This window comes from Anarrhichthys ocellatus, unplaced genomic scaffold, assembly GCF_004355925.1.
Source record: "Anarrhichthys ocellatus isolate YVR2014 unplaced genomic scaffold, GSC_Weel_1.0 scaffold8, whole genome shotgun sequence".
NCBI classification, from domain to species: Eukaryota; Metazoa; Chordata; class Actinopteri; order Perciformes; family Anarhichadidae; genus Anarrhichthys; species Anarrhichthys ocellatus.
The window spans coordinates 7,244,999-7,265,802 of record NW_022280038.1 but is presented as its reverse complement, the minus strand read 5'-3'; the positions used below and the strand labels follow the sequence as shown (position 1 = coordinate 7,265,802).

General features: G+C 40.4%; 1 protein-coding gene across 1 annotated transcript in view; it reads left to right on the top strand.

Moving 5' to 3' along the window:
* The first annotated feature begins 451 nt into the window (after nt 1-451).
* The window catches only part of map2k5 (mitogen-activated protein kinase kinase 5), a 50,306-nt gene continuing 29,953 nt past the window's right edge, over nt 452-20,804 (top strand). The window contains exons 1-12 of the mRNA XM_031848770.1: nt 452-838; nt 1,060-1,108; nt 2,352-2,419; nt 7,144-7,213; nt 7,975-8,015; nt 10,035-10,102; nt 10,228-10,276; nt 11,649-11,713; nt 18,082-18,121; nt 18,263-18,331; nt 18,844-18,925; nt 19,890-19,951. Coding sequence (XP_031704630.1) covers nt 707-838; nt 1,060-1,108; nt 2,352-2,419; nt 7,144-7,213; nt 7,975-8,015; nt 10,035-10,102; nt 10,228-10,276; nt 11,649-11,713; nt 18,082-18,121; nt 18,263-18,331; nt 18,844-18,925; nt 19,890-19,951 — 795 coding nt within the window. The 5' untranslated portion in view covers nt 452-706. The remainder of the gene's footprint in view (nt 839-1,059; nt 1,109-2,351; nt 2,420-7,143; nt 7,214-7,974; nt 8,016-10,034; nt 10,103-10,227; nt 10,277-11,648; nt 11,714-18,081; nt 18,122-18,262; nt 18,332-18,843; nt 18,926-19,889; nt 19,952-20,804) is intronic.

The following is a 20,804-nucleotide window of genomic DNA, read 5'->3' as shown; positions in this document are numbered from 1 at the left end:
CAAAATATACTTAATGTACCAAAGGTAAAACTGCTCATTATGCAGAGTGGCTTATTTCCGAATATTTGATATATAATATCACTGGATTATAATTAATGAGCTCATTTAAATTACTTCATATACTGCTAGTAGCTTAATCCATAATAATGCATCATAATTATTTTGTGTTGATCTGAATCTGCAAAAGTAATAAATTACAACCGATGTCAAAAAAATATAGTGGAGTAAAAAGTGTATAAAGTAGCATAAAATGTAAATACTCAAGTAAAGTACGAGTTCCTCAAAACTGTATTAACTAATTTACTTGAGTAAATGTACTTAGTTACTTTCCACTACTGGAAGTACCTATTTTACGTCAGGCCTCTTCCTCGACAGTAATGTTGCAGCAATGTTTTGAGTGGTTACGCAGGTGTAAGTACTTTATTTTGAAAATTCCCTGAGCGGATGTTGATTCGGAAACGCTGTTGGAGCTGTTGTGTTTTCCTCAGAACTAGCTTCATGGCTAAATATCTCTGATGACACGGGTTGTCGGCAGATATATATTTACAGTTTCATGCGGTTAACGTTTTTAAATCCCCGCATCATGTGAGAAAAGTGTCTGGACTGAGGAGGATGCTAGCATCGTTAGCACACCACTGCAGGAAATGAGCTCGTTAGCTTAAACAGCCAGTCCAAGTGTTATTATGTGGCGTAATTGTTCCTCTTTATGCTCGTACTCGATTTAAACAACCTCCGCACAATGGACACGGAGGCAATAGTGATCCGTATAAAGACGCCGTCAGGTGACATGGACTCGGCCGTTGACTGTCCGTCTCTACTGAACTTCAATGACTTGCTGGTGAGTCCTCACAATGCTACACAGCTGAGTTAGCTAACTAGCTAACTAACAGCTGTACATGGAAAAGACATTCACTCAGTTTAAATCTGGCACTTTCTGTTTCTGTGTCTTCGCCCAACTAAGACACACTAAACAGTTACAACTTTCACATCAGTATGTGTGAATGTGTTGAACGTTATACTGTATTTTTGTTATTGTTTCTGTTTTGTAATTCACTTCAGGTTGCAATCAGAGATGTCATGCCTGAAGCCACTGTCACAGCCTTTGAATGTGAGTGTCTGTCTCATACTTGTATTACTTGACTTCTGGAACAGGGACTCAACCACACAGACCAGTGACCCATCTAAGCCCTATTGTGTTTCTAGTTGGTAACAATATGTTGACCAACAAAACATTCATCCTGTGATTTACTAACTGACACACTGTTACTGAGGAATGGGGGCCCATTGATTATCATTCCCTTAGTGCTGCACCTATTATGGGGTGTTATTGGTTTGGATGTATGTGGATACTGTATGTGTAGATGCCAGGAAAAAGCATCAATCAATTAAGTGAATCCTGCTCTTAATATTCGAACAACGTATTTGTCTTTTTATTGGCAAATGAACATAATTTCTTATTTTGTTTTGAAAATAGATGAATCACCGTATCCTTTTGCATTCATGACACCTGAAATGTTGCAACAATGTTGCTGCTTTTTTTGTTCCTCAAAGTGACTTAAGATGACTTAGGTTTACAGTTTTTATATGGAATGAGTTACATCATAGATTTTTGTTAACGGCTCAAAGTATTACTTGATATGATATTAAATTCCGGTACATTTTGTCTTCCAGTTTGCTGTGTATTTGCTATAGCGCATGGACAGAAATCTGATCTATTACCCTTACATCAAATCAATTAAACTTAATTTGGCTAACACCTTTCATACAGGTTAGTGCAGTTCAAAGTGCTTAGCAGGTGACCGACAAGTAAAAAATAACAGAGTAGATCACGAAAAAAAACATAAAAGACAAAAGCAATTCAGAAGTTTATCAATTTGACAATTTGAGACACCAGACAATGAAATGATGAAAATGTAATGAAATAGATTTTAAAGCCATAATAACAGTAAAAGTAGTAAAACGACGTTAAATAAAAACTAGTGTAAATAAAATAGAATAATATTATACAACTTGTATACAATAAAAATATATATTTATTTCAATTTAAATACAATCAATTAAGTGAATAACATTAAAAAAAAGAAAATCCACCTGTTGAACAGGAATGGTCTAACAGCCCTTCCTAAATAAAGGTCTGGCTGAATCAAGTTTTTTGTATAAGATTTATGCCATATATGCCAATGCAAGACCATGAAGTGCTTTAAAACAAGTAAAATAATTGAAGTCAATACAGCCACTGATTGGCAACCAACGTTAGGACTTTGCCTTTAATATTGAAAGCTGTTTTATCTTGTATTATTTTGGTATGAATGTTTGCAATCCAAATTTGAAGATGCTTCTGTGTTTCTCAGATGAAGACGAGGTTGGAGACAGAATCACTGTGAGAAGTGATGAAGAACTCAAAGCCATGTTGTCATATGTGAGTATATAAAAGAATATTTTCTTCATGTCACACATCCATCCCACAAACTTGTATTTTTCGCTGATATGTTTATGTTGCAGCTGTTTTCGAGGTTATTTCTTCATTAAAAAAGTAGTTCTGATGAAAACTGTACACATTAAGGTCAGACCTCACTGTTTATGCAACATCCACTGTGTGTCTGAACACCTGAACTTTTTTCCATCCAGAAGAATATAGAGTGTTTTCTGTTGTACAGGTTGTAAACCACTCTAAGGCAAATTTGTGATTTTGGGGTAAACAAACATATACTTGACTTGACTGGAGAGTGTTACCCGGACATTGTTTTGTCTTGTACTTTTTGTGCAGCATGACGACAGAGCCACTTAACTCCTTTTTCATTGGCCATAAATCTTGATCTCAAAACGTTGGCACTTAAATCTCAAATTGTCATCTTAAGTTTTTACTGTTTACGCCTCTAGTTGGCATTAAAATGGCTTAAGGTATAAAAAGAAACCAATTCTAAAAGACCTTTAATGTCACATATGTTTTTGGTGCTTTAGCACATTTCAGAAATACAGGATCCCGTCCATGTCACCAAAAACGTATCTCGTGGTAAATGGTTCAGTGCTGTCAGATGTATTTTAAAAGACAGTTAATGTCTGTGATGTGTAGGAGGCATAATTGATCTGGAAAGAAAAATCTAAAAAGATAGAAGTGCTGATGACTAGATAGGAATGACACATTTTGACTTCTTGCTTCCACTTCTACACTGACATTGTATTTATCTGCAACCTATTAAGACTCAACCAGTGATGTCTTTAACCTCAGGTAAGAAAACAAACGTTTATAGGTATTTTTCAGAAACACACACGTTTCCACTACTCATTCTGCTCCTCCACCTAGTGCTGTACACTTTCATATTCCACCATACTTACTGTTCATGCCACGGACAGTAAGAGTAATGGCGTGTAATGGCTTTCTCTACGAGGTACACTGAAAGCTAAATGAACTGTCAATTTTTATTATTTATTATTCAGTACTTAAAGTTTTGCCTCATTAAAGAGCGAGGCCCCCTGGGCTGCAGAATTGTTCAAAATCTACTTTCATCTGTGGATGTCTTTTACCCCCCATCAGCTCACAATGATGCTGCTGCAGCCACAGGCACAATTTACACTCCTTGTTTTTTTTTTTTGTCCATTTCTCTCATGCATTCACTTGTGGTTGCTTTTTAATCATTAAGTAGCATAGGGTAGCAGGGTGATTAAGCAAAAAGAGACAGCTGTTGTGCCGACGAGCGTTATGCAACAAAGATGGAGGAAGTATTGACCTCAGCCATCTTTATTATTCACATATCCGGTTGACATGTTTTAAACTTCTTGCAACTTTGGCTTTATGTGATCAGTGTGTAGCTTTCAATATTTGCACAATATTGATATAGACTTAGGATTTCAGGAATTCCCTTTGTTTTGGTATGACCACCAATGTTCTGTAACCTGACCCGCCAGATGGTTTGTAACACAGAACCAACTGAGAACCGTCATTGGAAACTTCTCAGAATTGGGCAGACATTTGACAAAAAATTTGTGGCGGGTTATTGGATGGACTCTTACCAAAGCGAGTCGGGAGGAGAGCAAAAACAGTGTTTTCCATAGAGAAGAGCCTTCAGTGGCGTTCTTTGCTCTTCTTTGAATGAAGAAATGCTCCCCAGTTCTGATGAAACTCATGATATTGGAGCATTTGCGGTTACATCTTCAGGAGCCGCCATTGTTGTTTTGAACGATCGCTTGCCTCTCTGTGACGTCTCGCACTCCGTAGCCACGTCGTAGCTGCTGGTAGCTTCTCACTGGTCCGTGCTCTGGCTTACCGGACACAAACGCATTACTAGAAGCCTGACCAGGTGGATTTTCGTGTGATATGTGATCCCGCGATTGTTGCATGAATTTGTGACATCACGAAAATCCAGCTGACATGCAAAGCAAATAGTTTTCTGTATCATGTGCCAAAATGTTATCTTAATTTGTAAGAACCGGGATGGCAAACATGCTGCTACAGTAGGTTATGATGGTGAAGTGCTGTTGTTCCATGTATAAATGTAAAAATTAAAATGGTTATAAAAGAAAAGACTATGGTACTTTAAACCTGAAACTAATATCATACATGATCAACCAAATATCAGTAATAGTCACCAGTACACCTACCGGTGCATTTTTAAATAGCAGAAAAGGAACTGCAGTACAACTAAAACTAGGGCGGGGCGATATGGAGAAAATCAAACATCACAATATCTTTGACAAAATATCTCAATGATAATGATTACCTGGGTAAAGATAAATAATAGAACAGCTAGAACAGTCTGGTAAGTTCTGCAACTTCAGCACTTTACTGTGATGCAGACTTTTAAACCAGGAAAAGACTTATACGTTACTACACTATCCAAAATCTAAGATGATGTCCAGCCTCATATCACAGTATCGATATAATATTGATATATTGCCCAGTCCTAACTAAAACAACTACAAGCTACAATTGGAGCCATCAGGGTCACTGGTAATTTGTCAAATATTTCATATTAAAAAAACACAGGCTACAATAGACTATTATTTCATTTTGCAATACATAACAGCGCCTTATTGTCCCAACACTAATTTGTTCTTTATTCGGATGATGTGACATGTCTTAACAGCATATTAATTTATGACCCTGACCTGCAGCACAAATATTTAGCATCCACAACACTGCACTGCCTCGTCCACACATTTCAAAAGCCACAGTTAATTTTTGCCAAACAAATCCAGGAGCGTAATGGCTTTCTGCTCCTTGTGGGACAGGCAAGTGCACAAAAAGCTGCTGATCACCTGGAAAAAAACTGGTCCCTCTAAAATATAATTTACACTAGCCGAGTACTTTAAATGTCTTGAGCAAGGGTTATGCATTTCAGCAGTCATTTGCATTTGTACTCGGAGGATTCTTTTCCGTGTTGTGGTTGTTTGCTGTGGTTGCCATTTGGCCTCCGTAGAGACCCCAGTGGTATTTTTTTGCCTCAGTGTTGTTAATTCCAGGTGAGCAGACAGCCATTATGTGAAATTAATAGGAATTAGGGGAAACCAGCATGTTAGGTGAGAGGTGGGATAATTCATTAGAGTCTCTCATGGTGGCCTCTCGTGTGCAACTGTTTCTGTGTGTGGATGTTTGGGATAATTAATTGATAAATGTTTAGCCAGACTTTTAAATATACTGTATCTACATGTGTTTTTTTCTTATTCGGGATTTCTGCTTTTTTTTTTTTTTTTTTGCCTTGCGGAAAAGATTCATGCTCCTTGTTGCTGAGCAAAATTAATGCTCGAATCCAGCACTTAATTAACATGAGTGTGCAGAGGGCAGTTATTGTGAAAAGTATCCCCCATCACTGAGAACATTGATTGCTACATGCTCCTGTGAGACCCACTAGTCTTCCAGGCATCTCTAATCATTGTTCGACACCTTGAAAGACAGACGCCCCTGTTCAAAGTTAAAGACTGGCCTGTGTCGGGTACTAAAAAAAAAACCATGTGACCTCATCCGTTCCTCGCTCAGCTCCCCCTGGAGGTAGTGGCTCTAATTCCACCGTTCTTACTCCCATTTCCCCTCAGTCTGCTAATGATGATGAGGCCCACTCTCTGCTCTCGCTCTCCCACTTGTCCCTTAAGGCTGAGCGATGGTATTTGGGATCGGACACTGTTTAGTTATTGGCCAACAATGGAGAATGTCTTTTAATAACACACCTACTACAGATTAGGTGGTAATTGCAGCCTTAATCAATAAGCTAGCTGAGCGGAAAATTAAAGGTACGTGGAGCCCGACCCCCCCCCCCCCCACACACACACACACACACACACACACACACACACCCTCAACACACACAACATGGTTTTGGGTATTAGGCCCATTGTTCAGATGTGGCCTAGTGAAAACGCTGGAGGGCGAAAGCAGAGGCCTAGGAGCGAGGAGGGACCTGACAGTGATAAATAGGCCTTTTAATAACAGCTGTGCCACTTGGGTAGCCATTCTGATCCATTCCCATCCAAGCCGTTCCCATCGTCCTCCCTCCCTCCCTCCCCCACAATGAGAGAGCACATTTACATATCGCAGTGATGACTTGGTAATTCATACTGGACTGTAAATGGAACACAATGAACACATGTACATGTGGAATACATGGAGACATCTTCTGAAGTGTCTGAACTATGTGTTCAAGGATGTCTTGCTGTTCATTTCTGTTGGTTTGAAGCCTCAAAAAGGAGACAAAACACACACACACACACACACAGTTTAACAGATGGTTTGGTTAACTGAAACATCAATTATTGCATTGCCTTGGCAAGCATCTGAGAGGCCCCAGTGTGTGTGTGTTTCTTTGTGTGTGTGTGTGTGTGTGTGTGTGTATGTGTATGTGTATGTGTTAGTCCTGTAGGATATGAGTGTTTGGTGAGCTGTTGACCTGGAGGAGAAAAGGGTTAATGCTACACTCCTTCAATACAAGCCCACAGGGCATTGGTCCTCATTGGCAACAGATTTCAGCACAGCATGCTCACATTCTGGGAATACTGTGGATTAATTCTGACGTCATTTAGATAAACATTTTGTGTTTATTTTCTTTCAGTAATCCTTTAATAATGAAACAAAGTATATTTAACTTCCAGTATGTGTAATAATCACTTCCAACGACTATTGTTCTCTCCTTCTGACTGTCTTTCCCCCTTTAGTACTTCAACACAATGAATGAACAACGCATCAATGGGCTGCTGCCGGACCCTCTGCAGATTTTTCCACGAGGTACGGAGTGACATGTTACAGTTTATCATGGCTTGGTAATGCTTAAAGGCTCAATAGGTATTTGTAATTAATGTGTTGACAATTAATCATAAGCAAAATTTAAATATTTAAAAATATTCACACTTTCCTCGTTGGAAACTATTAAACCAAAATGTGGGTAAATCCCTTATGCTGGTGTTCAAACATAAGAAAATGGGAGCATTTGGTTGCAATGCAGCCTCTGGAAAACATTAAAATTCAGTGGCTCATTCAGTCATTTATAAATCTACATTTCTTTTGCTCCAAGGACATTGAAACTGCAAGCTTGTGTTCAGGCCACGCCTTGCCCAAATCTCTGACGTTGTCTAGTTTCTTCCCTGAACTGGTTTTGACTGCGAGCGCTTTTTCAATACATATGATTTCTGTATCTTCATGTAGTTTTCTCACCTCCCCAAAGTCATGCATAATCGCTAACAGGCCCCAAGGGCAGAGTGTATTGTCTCCCTCTCCTTTACTCTGAATCTGTCTCTCTCTTACTCTCTATCTCACTCTTTTCTCTTACTGTGTGACTCTGTTTCCTTCCTACCTACCACCAGCTGTCTCAAGAGCCCAACATCTCAATCACTCTCTTGTCTAATTTCAGAGTAACCCTCATTTCATTTCGTCTTTCTTTTTTTTTTTTTTTTTTTTTTTTTTTTTTTTTACGAAGAACTGATTCCTTTTCAGCACATTTGTAAATGGCCCAGTGATGTGTTCTACAATCTAGTCAATTACTGTTTCAGCCGGCAAGACTCCAGGGATCCGGAACATACATGGCCTGAAGGTACCTATCTCAATAATTGTTTCAGCTGCCTTACACGGAGAACAAGGGGAGGGGAGGGAGGGAAGTTGAGGCAAATGGATTGGTAACGCCGTGTTCCACTTATTGAAATGTCAATTGAAGTCAAGGCTCTCCTTTTCTTTCGCTCATTCTCTTGCTCTCCTCGTCTATGTTTATGTATGGCGGGCTGTGGCTGCAACGGAGCTCGTCTCTCCCCTTCTCTCATCTTTCTCATGCCGGGTTAGCCGTTTAAAAGCAAGGTGTTATGCTAAATCCTCGATTTCTCCCCCCCGTCTAGAGTATTATGATCCTCACATTCCATACGATAAGAACAGCTTTGGTTAAAGCAAAAACGAAGTCACTAAGAAGATGTTATTGTTCAACCATGAAATTGTCATTACAAAGCCCCCCCCCCCTCCTCTGCCATTTACAAATGGCCTTCCACAGACCTTCCCATTTTATGTTAGGCATATGTTGCTATTGAAACTCATTGCTAATTACCATGGGTTAAATGACTTGACACCTCCATCTCTCCAGATGATCCATATTATACCCATCTCCATTTCAATGATAGAATCACCCCTCCTCTCCAAATACTGGAAGTGCTTTATTTAATGTATCCTCTGAGGACTTTTGGTAACAACTACTGAATTGTGTCAGTTCTTATTTTTTTTTTTTTTAAGGTCAAAGGTCTGTTTTGATAAGATGATGTTTTCCAAAAAACCTGAAGTCCTTTAGTAATCTTTCCCCTCTTTTATCCTGTTTTAATGTAAAAGTAATTGTCTGAGGGGAGTCTTGTGCGCTGTTTAAATTAGGTCTTCCTGGGCACTAATTAAAGAGAGAATCCCTGCGCTTTACTGGACCCAACACATCGGCCTTCTGACCTCAATTAAAAGAGTTATTTTTAGTATACCCTTTACAGGATCTCGTCTCTTCTGGGTTGTGTACAGAGGTCTTTGTAGTAAACATTTATGCAGATTAATAAATGTAAAGAACAATGTTCCAAATGTGGCATGACATTTTTTATGTCTTTACTTTATTTTCGGAGCGCCTTGGTAGCCGAATGGTTGCAGCACATCCCACATAATGAACGTCCCCGGTTGATTCCAGCCTTGGGACCTTTGATGCATGTCTCACCTCTCTCTAGCTCGTTCTCTCTCCTCAGCCTCCACACTGTTAACTGTCCAATAAAGGCGAAAATGACAACGAAAAAATAGTGGTGCAACGGATCATTAAACTCACGGATCGGATCGGATCACGGATCGGATTCACGGATCGGATCAAAAATCAGATCAGCACAAAAGAAAAAAGGGAGCAAATATAACTTTTAGAGATCCCTGATAATGTTTTTTTCCCGCTGATACTAATTGCAGATCATTGATGATCCATATTTGGCAGATACAGATCCCTTTGTTGTTTGATTATAGCAGCTGGTCTATATGGCTCCATCCCAAAAATCATTTCAATCGCTCTGAAGTGTAAACCATCCAAAATTCTAAATGTTATCCTTTTACTTTGTTAAAGTAATTTATAGTGTTTTTTCATAAAGGCACATAATAACAGATTGTATTTTCATTGATTAACACAAATCTTATCATCAGTAGTTTTACGATGTCAGTAAAACTTTATTTCACACTTTGGTGGTTAACGTAAACTCTGTAATTAATCCGTGGTTCACAACCAAACCGTGAGGGCTGATCCGTACATGCAAACATATTTTGCCTCTTCTCTCCTTCTGCAGTCTTTCATCCCTTCACCTCCTCTCTGTCTTTCTTCTTCGCGTACCTCCCTTCTCTCCTACGAAAGCCAATTAACCTCCAGGCTGAACTGAGAGCTCGTGTTTTGTTCTTGTTCATTAGGGGGTCTGGCCATATGTCTATCTGTCTTTTGGCCTTGACCACTCGGTGTGTGTGTGTGTGTGTGTGCGTGTGTGTGTGTGTGTGTGTGTGTGTGTGTGTGTGTGTGTGTGTGTGTCCGTGTGTGTCCTTTCACATGTTTGTGTATGTGTTTCCACACCTTCAGGTTAATACAAGACCTAACCCAGCCAATGACTGCACTCATGCCATCCCAGACTCCATGGCCAACAACAGGTGAGCTGTCTGGGGCATGAGGAGCATGTTGCACTACCTGGAATAAACTTCAGCCGGTTGGTTGATTGATGAGTAGAACGATGTCTGTGATACTTGCGTCAACTGTGCTGTGTTCCTTCCTCCAGCTTAAAAAAATCATCTGCGGAGCTGAAGAGGATTCTGACAAATGGGCAGGTGAGCCTGAGTTTTGAGTTTCAGTAGAACTTGACCGCAGTTAACTCGCTGCTCTCGCACTAGTTCCCACTGACTAGAAACACATTCTCTCCAGTGGTTGGCTCCTCTTTGGGTTTTCTTTGATGCCAACTGTGGGCATGTTACACAGAGTGTGTATTTGGTTATTGTCTCTTCACTGCAGGAGGTCTGTGGGTTTCTAGGATCAAGCCTGCTACAGTCATGTCTTTCTTTTATAAAACTTTCTCTCTTTCATACACGCACGCACACACACACACACACAATGGCTAGCTTGTCAGGGAGATAATTAATCCACGTCCTCTCAGGTTTCTGCTGTAACACAGTGAGCTAATAAAGCTGTTCTCTCCAATCCCTTCATCTCTTCTCATTCTCTTTACCTCCCTCCTCTCACCACCTTATCAAATCAATTGGGGGGGGGGGGGGCATGCATGCATGTTGTTGTGCCTGCCTCGGTCTATACAAAATATGTTTTGACAGCCCCACATTGACATAATCTCATTATCAATCATTGAGTGCCACGCACACAAACATGTATAAACACACTTCATGCACATGAATGAAGTGCTACAAGGCAGCATGGACTGGAGACAGAATCAATTAAGATCATTTTTCACCAGACATTGTAAAATTCTGGCCATTTTGGATGCAAAGATAAACAATGATTTTCCTAGAATGTTTTATATTCTGTCTACATTTTTAGGACACACATGTTTTGCAATAGTACATTTCCTTATATCGATAGGACATGTAAAATATTGATGTAATGATAAAGCTTTTCAGTTTTAAAATGACGGTTTTATATCATGGTACTCGATATGTTTACGTGAATGTAAAACAGTTTTCTTTAGCAGCGATGCATTTAAAATATAGCAAAAATATATTTAACACTTAGCATATTTATCATTATGGTATTAATAGAACCGATTCAAAAATAGGAGCGGTAGTTACTGTTTGAGTGCAGTTCTTCTCACTCTAAAACTGAGTAAAAATTAGAATATATTATTATGAAACATATTTGTTTATAAAATATTACACACTGGCATTTGGATAAAAAACATTTGCTCAGACCAACCATGTGACAATTCTGGTATGTGACGACTGCAAACAAATCATCATTAACCTCTTCATCAAATGCTGTATTGATCTCCTCTTCTCCTCCTTCTTACCATCTGCTTTCTCTCCTTATGTTGCTGAACTTGGAGTGACCTGAACGCATGTCTTGTTTATAGCCTCCAGTGACAATGTCAGCCCCTCTCTCTGCCTCACCTGTGAAGTTACACATGTCATCCACCGGTTGCATGTCTTCTCATGTTATAACATCTAAGTACCATTTATTGTATATCTGTATCGACAGATAAATGCCCAAGATATCCACTATCAAGAGCAGCTTGGCCATGGAAACGGAGGCACAGTTTACAAGTAAGTCTTTGCTGCTCACAGCACAGATGGTGACACTGAAGCAAGTGAGATGGTCTGAATGAGTTATTCAAGGATGTTGAAGCCTCGATACAGTGCAGAAGGAATGTTGCCAATTTTAGACTGATTCTTGTCTTTTCATATTTTTTCTGCTCATTTTTTCTGACAAGCACATCACCCTGCAATAGGGTTCTGTGAAGGGTTCCCCATTGTTCACCACCCTTCCTCCGCTCCTTCATCCGTCCATTTATCTCAGTGTTTGGTGTGACATCCATCAGGGTGGTTTGTGTCTTTACCTTCATTTATTTATTCTGGTTTGAAGGTTGCAAACATATATGATATTGATTTGGGGCTGTAAAGTATGACAGCAATTGACCTAATCTGTCTATAGTTCCGCACATTACCTGCCACGATAGAAGAGCTCCATCCTCTCCGGCTAGACAAATGTATTACTGCCCTGCTAGCGTTATGACAAGGTTGGCATTTGTGTTGCTCGCTCTATACTTCTTTTTCCCACCTTGTGTTTTCTCCTTCTCATCAATCCTCAGCTATTGAGCTGTTTTATTGAGATTGAAGTATTGATCACTGCTTAGACTGACCTTGACTTGACAGAGTGGTCTGCTTCCCAGAGTCCCCAGCAAACCCAGTAAATGTCCTATCCAGCAAATCTTCCAAAACTGTCGGTTTTTTTTGTTTTTTATTTTCACCTTTCTTTCCAACCACCTTTTACTGTTTTATGACTTTGAGATAGTTTCATTAAGAGCCAATCTGTCATAGTTGTAGGAGAATAAGATTGCTTATCAGTTTGGCACCAAAAATGGTTGCACTGCAGTGGGGAAGGGCAATATTGCAAGCCCAACAACTTCTCAGTCAATTTAGTCCAGCAAAAAATCCATATGCTTTGGTGCTGAAATTTTTATAGTTGGAAGGAGAACATAAAAAAAATAGTTTGGTTGTTTTGTGCTATTTTTGATGTTGTAGAATGTTTTCTTCCATGCTTATTTTGGTTAAAGGTTCTCTATACTATATTCAGCACCTTAATATAGCAGCAACAACTATTTGCTATGTAAAGATATCATGGAGTAATGTCTACCTGAGCAGAGAAAGAAGTCACTCGCTCTGTGCTTTTATCTATGTTGCCGGGCCAGCCGCGAGTGCCTTGTACAGCGATTACGGCTGATAATGCTTCTCCGACCGACAGTGCTGTCGCTGAAGCGTAGCACCCACCCTCCGCTGCCCCCAGCCCCCCCCCCCCCCCCCCCCCCCCCCCCCCCCAATATAATTTTGTCCAGTTTAGGAGCTACTTTATTTGCTCCTTTATCCCACCAGAAATGTCTCCATTGAGGTCAACATTTCCCCACGCTGCTGAGGATGGAGGCCTTTCCTTGTTATGCATCAACAAATGCTTTTTCAGAAACGTCGAGGGTACCTGTTAGTCATCGTCCAGGCCCGTCATAAGTCCACACCCGACAACTGGGCTTTTGCTTCCTACCCCAGCTGCATCCCTCCTGGTCTGCCGGTCGCTTTCGGCTGAGTCAGCAGTAGCTTAGACAGCACCATGTGTGTTCTGGGCTGCCTCTTCCTCTGCAAAAGTTGTAAAAAAAAAAAAAAAAAAAAAGGTTCACTCTGAGTCCGTATACCCAATCTCCAACATGACACTGGAGAGGCTGGCTCGAGGATGAAAGCTAAAGTCATTCTGAGTAGAGTTCTCACTCGGGCATGTTCTACCAAACGCCGTCCAGCAGCATTGACTGCCATTAGATCCAGTTCAAATACAGACCAGCTGACAGCTCAGCTACTCCATCAAACCAAGTGTCTCATGTGTTTAATTGCTAAAACACCAAAATAGTTACTGTAGACCACAGTTCAGATCTGCCCTGACTACCCTGCACTCTGCCTGTCCAAATCACAGACACACCTGCACTTAATGCACCACCCTGCTGGACTTTAAAAATTCCAATCAATAAATAACAACTTATAAAAAAAAGCTCTCTCGTTAATATAGTTAATTCTAAAAGTAGATTTTCTTATTTTAGAACAAAAACAGCGATGCAGTGACTGAGTGTCTGTCCTCACAAAAGCTTAAATGTGGGGGAGTTTTATTTTTATTTTCTGGACAGTATACTGAGAGTTAAAAAGATCACCATAATTTGCTGTCCATCTCACTCTGTGGACCCCAAACTGGCAGATGTAGTTCTGCTCGCATCAAGGTCTGCTGATCATCTGGAGTAACCTGGTCATGATTTCTTTTCAAATGTATTTTTCTGGCACTTTGAGCAACACAAGCCGAATGCCACCTAGTTCCACTATACAGGAGAGAAGGCAGACATCTCTACAACCGATGCATCCAAAACTAGGCAGCTCACACTAAAACAATCTAGATTAAACAATACTGTCTGCATACTCATCGAGGGCCTTTGCGGGTTTCCTGCTTGCTTCGAAACCTATTCCCTGTCCTCTTAAGCCTCTACCATTTGGTCCAGCTTATATTAGGCTTATCATGTGTGAAAGCACTACCAAAGGCTCCCCACCTTTTAACCTCTTAGCCCATTTATGACCCAGAGCCATTTAGACTCAATTGGATGTTACCAACACCACAGCTCTCCATAACCACGCGCTGACCTAGCCATCCATCAATGTCGGCCTTTGTTTTTTATTACACACTCTCTCAGAGGTCCATCTTGTCCAGCAATCTAACTGACTCCACGGCTTATAAATACAATAACAAGGATACACAGACCACTTTCGTGACTCATGGTTCCAGAAGTGCAATTAAAACGAGCGTATTTGCCTAACTGTGACTGTGGTGACATCTACTTAGATACCCACGGCTGTTCCTTCAGTCTCTCAGCCCATTTTCTCCATTGATTTAGTTGTTTTTTTTTTCACCTCATTGATTAGACTGTATATTGAAGGACCAAAGCTCTTTGTTAATTGGTTGGAACCTAGTATCTTGTATCCAGATATGTTCAGATTGTTTATCGAGCTAGTTGAATGGAATTACCCCGGTTAACAGTGCAGCCTTGCTGTTGTCTTTGGTGCAGAATATTTAGACTATAAACTTCAGTGTCATTGAAATAATTTGTATATCTCTTGTTTATGGGTCGCCTTTTTGGCTCTTTGTTTATTTCTCCAGACAATTAAGCTATATTATCTAACGGTTAGGAGCCTGAAAACGTGAAATACATTCACTGACTAAATCTTTAAAAGCCAACATTTAATGTTTTAAATCATTTAGGAAATGATTGATAATTTGTATCCAATCGTAAGTTAGTCTTACACGATGATGTTCCAATTGTTATTATTTTTAATTGAATTGATACATAGTATTAACTGTGAAACCTACAATGAAGACATAAAAAACATGCAGTATACAAAGAACAAGCTGCTTTAACACTTGCCAGTAGGTGTTGCAAGACGTACAGGTTTAGCAGCGCTTACTGTCCTTGCGTGTAGATGGCGACATTGACATGTCTAAATCTGCAGGTCTGCAGCTGTTACTTTCCTTTCCCTGGAGGTGGCACAATGTGGCATGTGTAGAACCAGTGTGTAGAACTGGTCAGACAATGAACAAATACAATGGGACACCCTCAGAAGTAAAGAAATCCACAGCGTGTCATGTGGCAGTGATGTCAAAGTCCATTCATGGATTTAAGTAATGTTGTCTTCCACCTTCGTAGCATGGTAGGATACACACAAAACAAATCTGTCAACTTTGTTGTTTGAGCTTCTCTGTGTCTAATGTGCTGGATATTTAGCAAGCCTTTGTGTGTAAGTTCATGTCTGTTTGTGAGTGTCTGTGTTTAGCTTTCTGTCTCGCCTGTGTCGGTTAGGACGCCCATTATAGCCGTATATAAGATGAGAGAGACAGGCGGGCCCGTCTTCCACGTGGCAGTGTAAAAGTACCACGTTAGCCCTGATCCAGGAGGCCAGTCTCTCTAACCCACAGCCCCAACTTCAGAGACAAAGAGAGAGGCCTATGAATACTGCATGATGGAGCTTTTATTACGAAGCGAGCTGGAGTGTAAATAAGATCCAGGCAATGGGGCACGTTTACTGGGGTCAGATCAAGGGAAGTGGCGGGGGGTGGCTATGTAACCTTGTCCCCATGTCTCCCGCTGTCACAAGCCTGTCACTGTAACTCATACAGGGATGCTCGGCCCTGAGGTGGTCAAGGGCAGTCTGAGAATAAAGCTGTAACAAAGCAGTAGTCACACCACATCTCCAGACCTGAAACATGCCCTTAAAATATATTACGTTAAACTTTGGGGTTTCTTAACTCTTGTATGTCTAACTTACACATACATTTAATTATCACCGTATACAAATTAAAGCTGGTTTGTGAACATGCAGTACTATTGGGCCAGTTGTGCTTAAAGGGATACTTCAGGTGAAGTGGTGTTGTGTGACGTACTTATTCTTAGTAAGTGGTTTCCCTACAGAAGATGGCGGTCAGCATGTTCCCAGTTTGGAGAAGCAGATGGGAGTGCCAGCATGGAAGCTAGCAATGTATACCGCTGTAGAAGGCGCAGCAGCAAAATGTATTTTAGCCACCTGGAAAAGGGCCCACCCAAAAAATCTATCAGTTTAAGTGTACACTATATTAAGAATATTTTCACTGCTTTACTTAGCCGCCAGACAGTCCTTTCTAAATTGGGAACTTAAGCCATTTTTTCCATCTTTGATCTCTTCAAAGCCACCAAACTTTATTGACAAAATCAGTCATTTTACCTCACAAAACACGGGACGTGCTGCTGATCTACCGCTGCCTCGATCGAAACTAACCTTTACATTTTTTAATAAGAGTCAGGCTGCTTTGAAGAGAGCGTAGTTAACAGCTTAAGTTCCCAGTCGGAAGGGCTGTCTGACGACAAGTAGGTAATACACTGACTATAGATAATTACCTCATACAACCTCACTTCAAAAAAATACTAACTATCCCTGTAATGTTATATTATGTGGATATTTCCCTTCAATCTGATGAAGAAAGTACTTTATATTGATGGCTTTAATGTGTTTACCTTGCTCTAACTTGGCCAAAATGATTCGGAGACATCTGACAAATACCTAGAACAATAGCATTAGATTGAATAAACACATGATACTTTGCCTGAAGGTATACATGCACAAAAGATGGACACACACAAACAGTCAGCTGAAACGTGTGCATATGTCCACGAACACGTGTTAAAGAAGTAGTTTGATGCATCCAGCCACTGGCAATGTCTGGAGACTTCAAGTTTAGCATTGTGAAGACGTTTTAAAAGGTTTAATCCCTTTTCAGGCTGCCTTACAAACACACACACACACTCACAACCTGCCCAGCCAGTATTTAACATGTCTACCCCTGCGATCTTGCCTCAATTAACATCTTCATTTTAATTAAGAGGCGGCACTCATGCTTAACTGATATTGATTGGAGCTTAAAGGAAGACAGAGACATCAAAATGGAAACAAGGCCGTCAGCCTTATGTGTAAAGAGCTTTTTTTACTAAAAAGATTACACTTAAGACCAGAAACAATCACTAACACTCTTGGGCAAAAATAAATAACACTGTCCACTGAAGTCAGAAGATGGCTCGTGATTCATTTTTACCTTTTGCTATTCCATATTTTTTTAAATCTTTTACGTGTTAACTTTTGGTCATACCTACCTTACTCTTTCAGCAATCTCTGAAAAGTATGCAAAGTAGTTTCTTTTTGACTTCAGCAGCGACGAGACTGTTATGAACGATGTGTAAACAGCAGCTCACGCACAGCTACAGTCAGAGACCAGTGTTTGTTCTAACTGTGGGTAATTACCTGACATGGCACTAATAGGTGGCATTAATTAAAGGCCTGGGACAGTTTTTAGGTGTCTGGCTGAAGAGCAATGTGATCCTCCAATCTAAGACACATTAATCAGACCTTTGCACCATACGCATTCTCTCTAGAAGACCCACTGATAGACGAGTAGCCAGGTATCGCATTTACTAAGCCTGCTTGTAAGCTAACCGGCCTGTGTGACATGCACCCCCACCTCCTCCCCTTCACCTGACAGCTGTTGGACAGTATTCGTCCTTGAGGATTGTGTGTTGAGAGGTACTGAGGTGCCGTAAACTTACCTTCAAGTGGCTGTAACTAAAGCCGATGTTCGGCATTAAGGAGTTTGATAATTAAATCATTACGGGGCCAGTCTGTGGCTGCTGCTTTACTTGCAACTCAAAACTCTGTCTGGAACATCGAGCGATCGGGCGGACTGGGTCTGGTTTTGGGTGGTGACTTCTGACCTTAACCAAAACGAGGAGACCTTTTTTGAGTTTTTATTTATGTACTTTCATTACCCATCAGTTGAACTTTATATAATATCATGTTCTGCTTTGTCCCTGTAGAGCGTACTATCTTCTGGGCAAGCGGGTTTTAGCTGTCAAGGTGAGATCTCCCATGTTGATAGTGATGTGACAGTACTTCCTCTTAAATAAGTGACCCTCAAGCTAGTCCACCCCATCAGAACCTCAAAAGAACTTCTTCATGTTGTGTTTTATTAAAGGCTATACCTGTTTTTGATTACAGGTCATTCCCCTGGATATCACGGTGGAATTACAGAAGCAGATCATGTCAGAATTAGAAATTCTCTACAAGGTGAGTTTGACTTGTTCCTCTTTACAGAAACAATTGATCTATTTCTCCACTGAATGTTGCTGTCCTATCAGATCTATATTGTTAATCAACCATGAGTAATGAAGCACCATTTATCGCCTCTGGTCTTACAATGTAAGCCAGGGATCAGCGATACATGGGGACACGCGCAACATACATAGGGACGAGGCGTGTGAGTTAACTGATCACGGTCTGTGAATTTCTTAAAGCGACCATGAATGCATTGTGTGTTATCAACATACAACGTGAAAAAAGAAGTTGTGGAACCAGATGGACAAATCAACTGACCTGAGCTCAGTGTATTGATGTGTTTCTCCACAGCTGCTTTAGTCTGCCAGCCCTCTCCCCATGTGTGATCATGAGGCAATTCATTGCTTAAATTGCTGATCACTTTTTGCTCAAATTCAGAATGAGGATGATGCATTAACAAATCCTTAAAATACATATTTTGCTGTGCTCTGCAATGATCACATTGTGTCTTCTCTTGTCCGCAGTGTGATTCACCCTACATCATCACTTTCTTCAGTGCCTTCTTTGTAGAGAACAGGATATCCATATGCACCGAATTTATGGACGGTGAGTTTCTTGGTGGTTTAAGCCAGTGGATCATGTGTTTTTTTATCTTTGCTAGACACCGCCGTGTGGGAGAGACTTCGGGGAACTGTCGCCTGTCTCTCTACTGTGTCTCCATTTACACTTCCGCAGATCACGAGAACGTCTTATCGCTGTGAGCTGCTTAGCATGCCTGTGTGCTAAAAGCTACAAGGGCGTGATAAATCCAGACTTAAGTGCATTTGTAGGTGCATTTTTACGTGTGTTTCTAGATTGGTGTGAGATAGGGGACTGTCTATGTTTTTAGCTGAGTGTTTGTCCAAGTGTGTGTTAATGCAGTTATTCCCCTGTTTCACACGTTTGCCAGCTTGTCAGCAAACTCGGTCTAACCTCTCAGCACTCTTTATTTCATGGAACTTTTCTTTGATCAATCATTTCCAGTTGTTATTGATTATTGCAAACGTGAATTTTCAGTGCTTAAAAAATGTGATCGCATAAGAAAACATCAAAAAAAAATGTCGTCTTGTTTCGTGATTTATAAGTATGACGAATAAATGTTAAACAAATACAATCAAAGTATCATGTAAAGTGGAATTATAACTAATATTTTTTTTATATAATTACATGTGTAGACTCACTTTCATTTCCATTACATTTAGAAACATACCTGGAATGTGTCGTCTGCGTTTAAACCATCCTAAATATTATGTGCAGTAGACGGTTATTCTGAGAACGTCCACACTGACGGGGAAACTTTTAAAAAGATCCGTTCCTTCTCCGGTTTGTGTAAATATCCAGTCTAAGAGGAGCGACAGTTCTTTCTTTGCATCTGGGAAATGCTGGTTGACCTAATTTAGATCTGGACCACATGAAATTACAAGCAAATAAATTAGATTTTGTGAAAAGGCCATTTGGATATTAATAAATAAATTGTACCGATTGTGTTCATACTACATCACCGTCTGATGAATACTTTTGTCTTTTGCAGGTGGTTCTCTGGACGTGTACAAAAGAATTCCAGAGCACGTGCTGGGGAGGATTGCAGTCGCAGTAAGTTTTCATGAAATACTCAGAATCTCCCTGTTAGTAGTTAGAAAAGCGTTTCAATCAAGAGGTGAGTTCTGGAGTTTTAATTTAAGTGTACTGGAGTGTGATTGTCCCAAGTGTGTCCCAGTTTTAAATGCGACCTGTTATTCGTTTGTCAGATACAGAACCGGTCTGAGGAATATTTCACTCGTATTAAGTGAAACCACAGGTGTGAATCTTTCAATTAGCTTGTGTTTGGTGAAGAGATGGACAAAGTCAGCGTTGTTATCCTTCCCTCTCTCCCGTTCTCCATCCCTTTCTACTCTCCATCAGTTTGATAGAAATGGCCTTGGTGTTGATAAATGCATGTTATTTTTTTCCACACTCATTACCCTTCTCCTGTCTTCACCTCCTCTTTTCTTCCCCCCCCCCCCCCCCCTTTAACTTCTTCCGTAATCAAACAATGACAGCTATTTAGTCAGTGTTAATTCTAATTCACAGCTTTCCCTCCTTTCTACTGTCACAGTTGTTAATTATCACAGAAGGAAAAGCACCCAAGAGGGTGTGAGTGAAGCTGCAGACTCACACCACCAGCTTTGAGGCAGCAGGACTTCAGAGAGCTTTTGTGCTTTCTTAATTTACCACAGAGGTTGTCGTGCATCAGAGAGGGATGACAGGAGCCTAGAGGCTAGAGTCTAGAAGCTCTCACATCCCATAAATGGAAAAAGAAGCTGTACACATTGGGGAATGAGTAATAGTTAAACAAAAATATAATGATTATATGGCTGGCTGTCTGAATCTCGCCAGGCGGGTGGAGTCATATGAGTTTAACTAATAATGCACTTGCAAGGGATGCACAAAACCAGTTTGTGTTTTA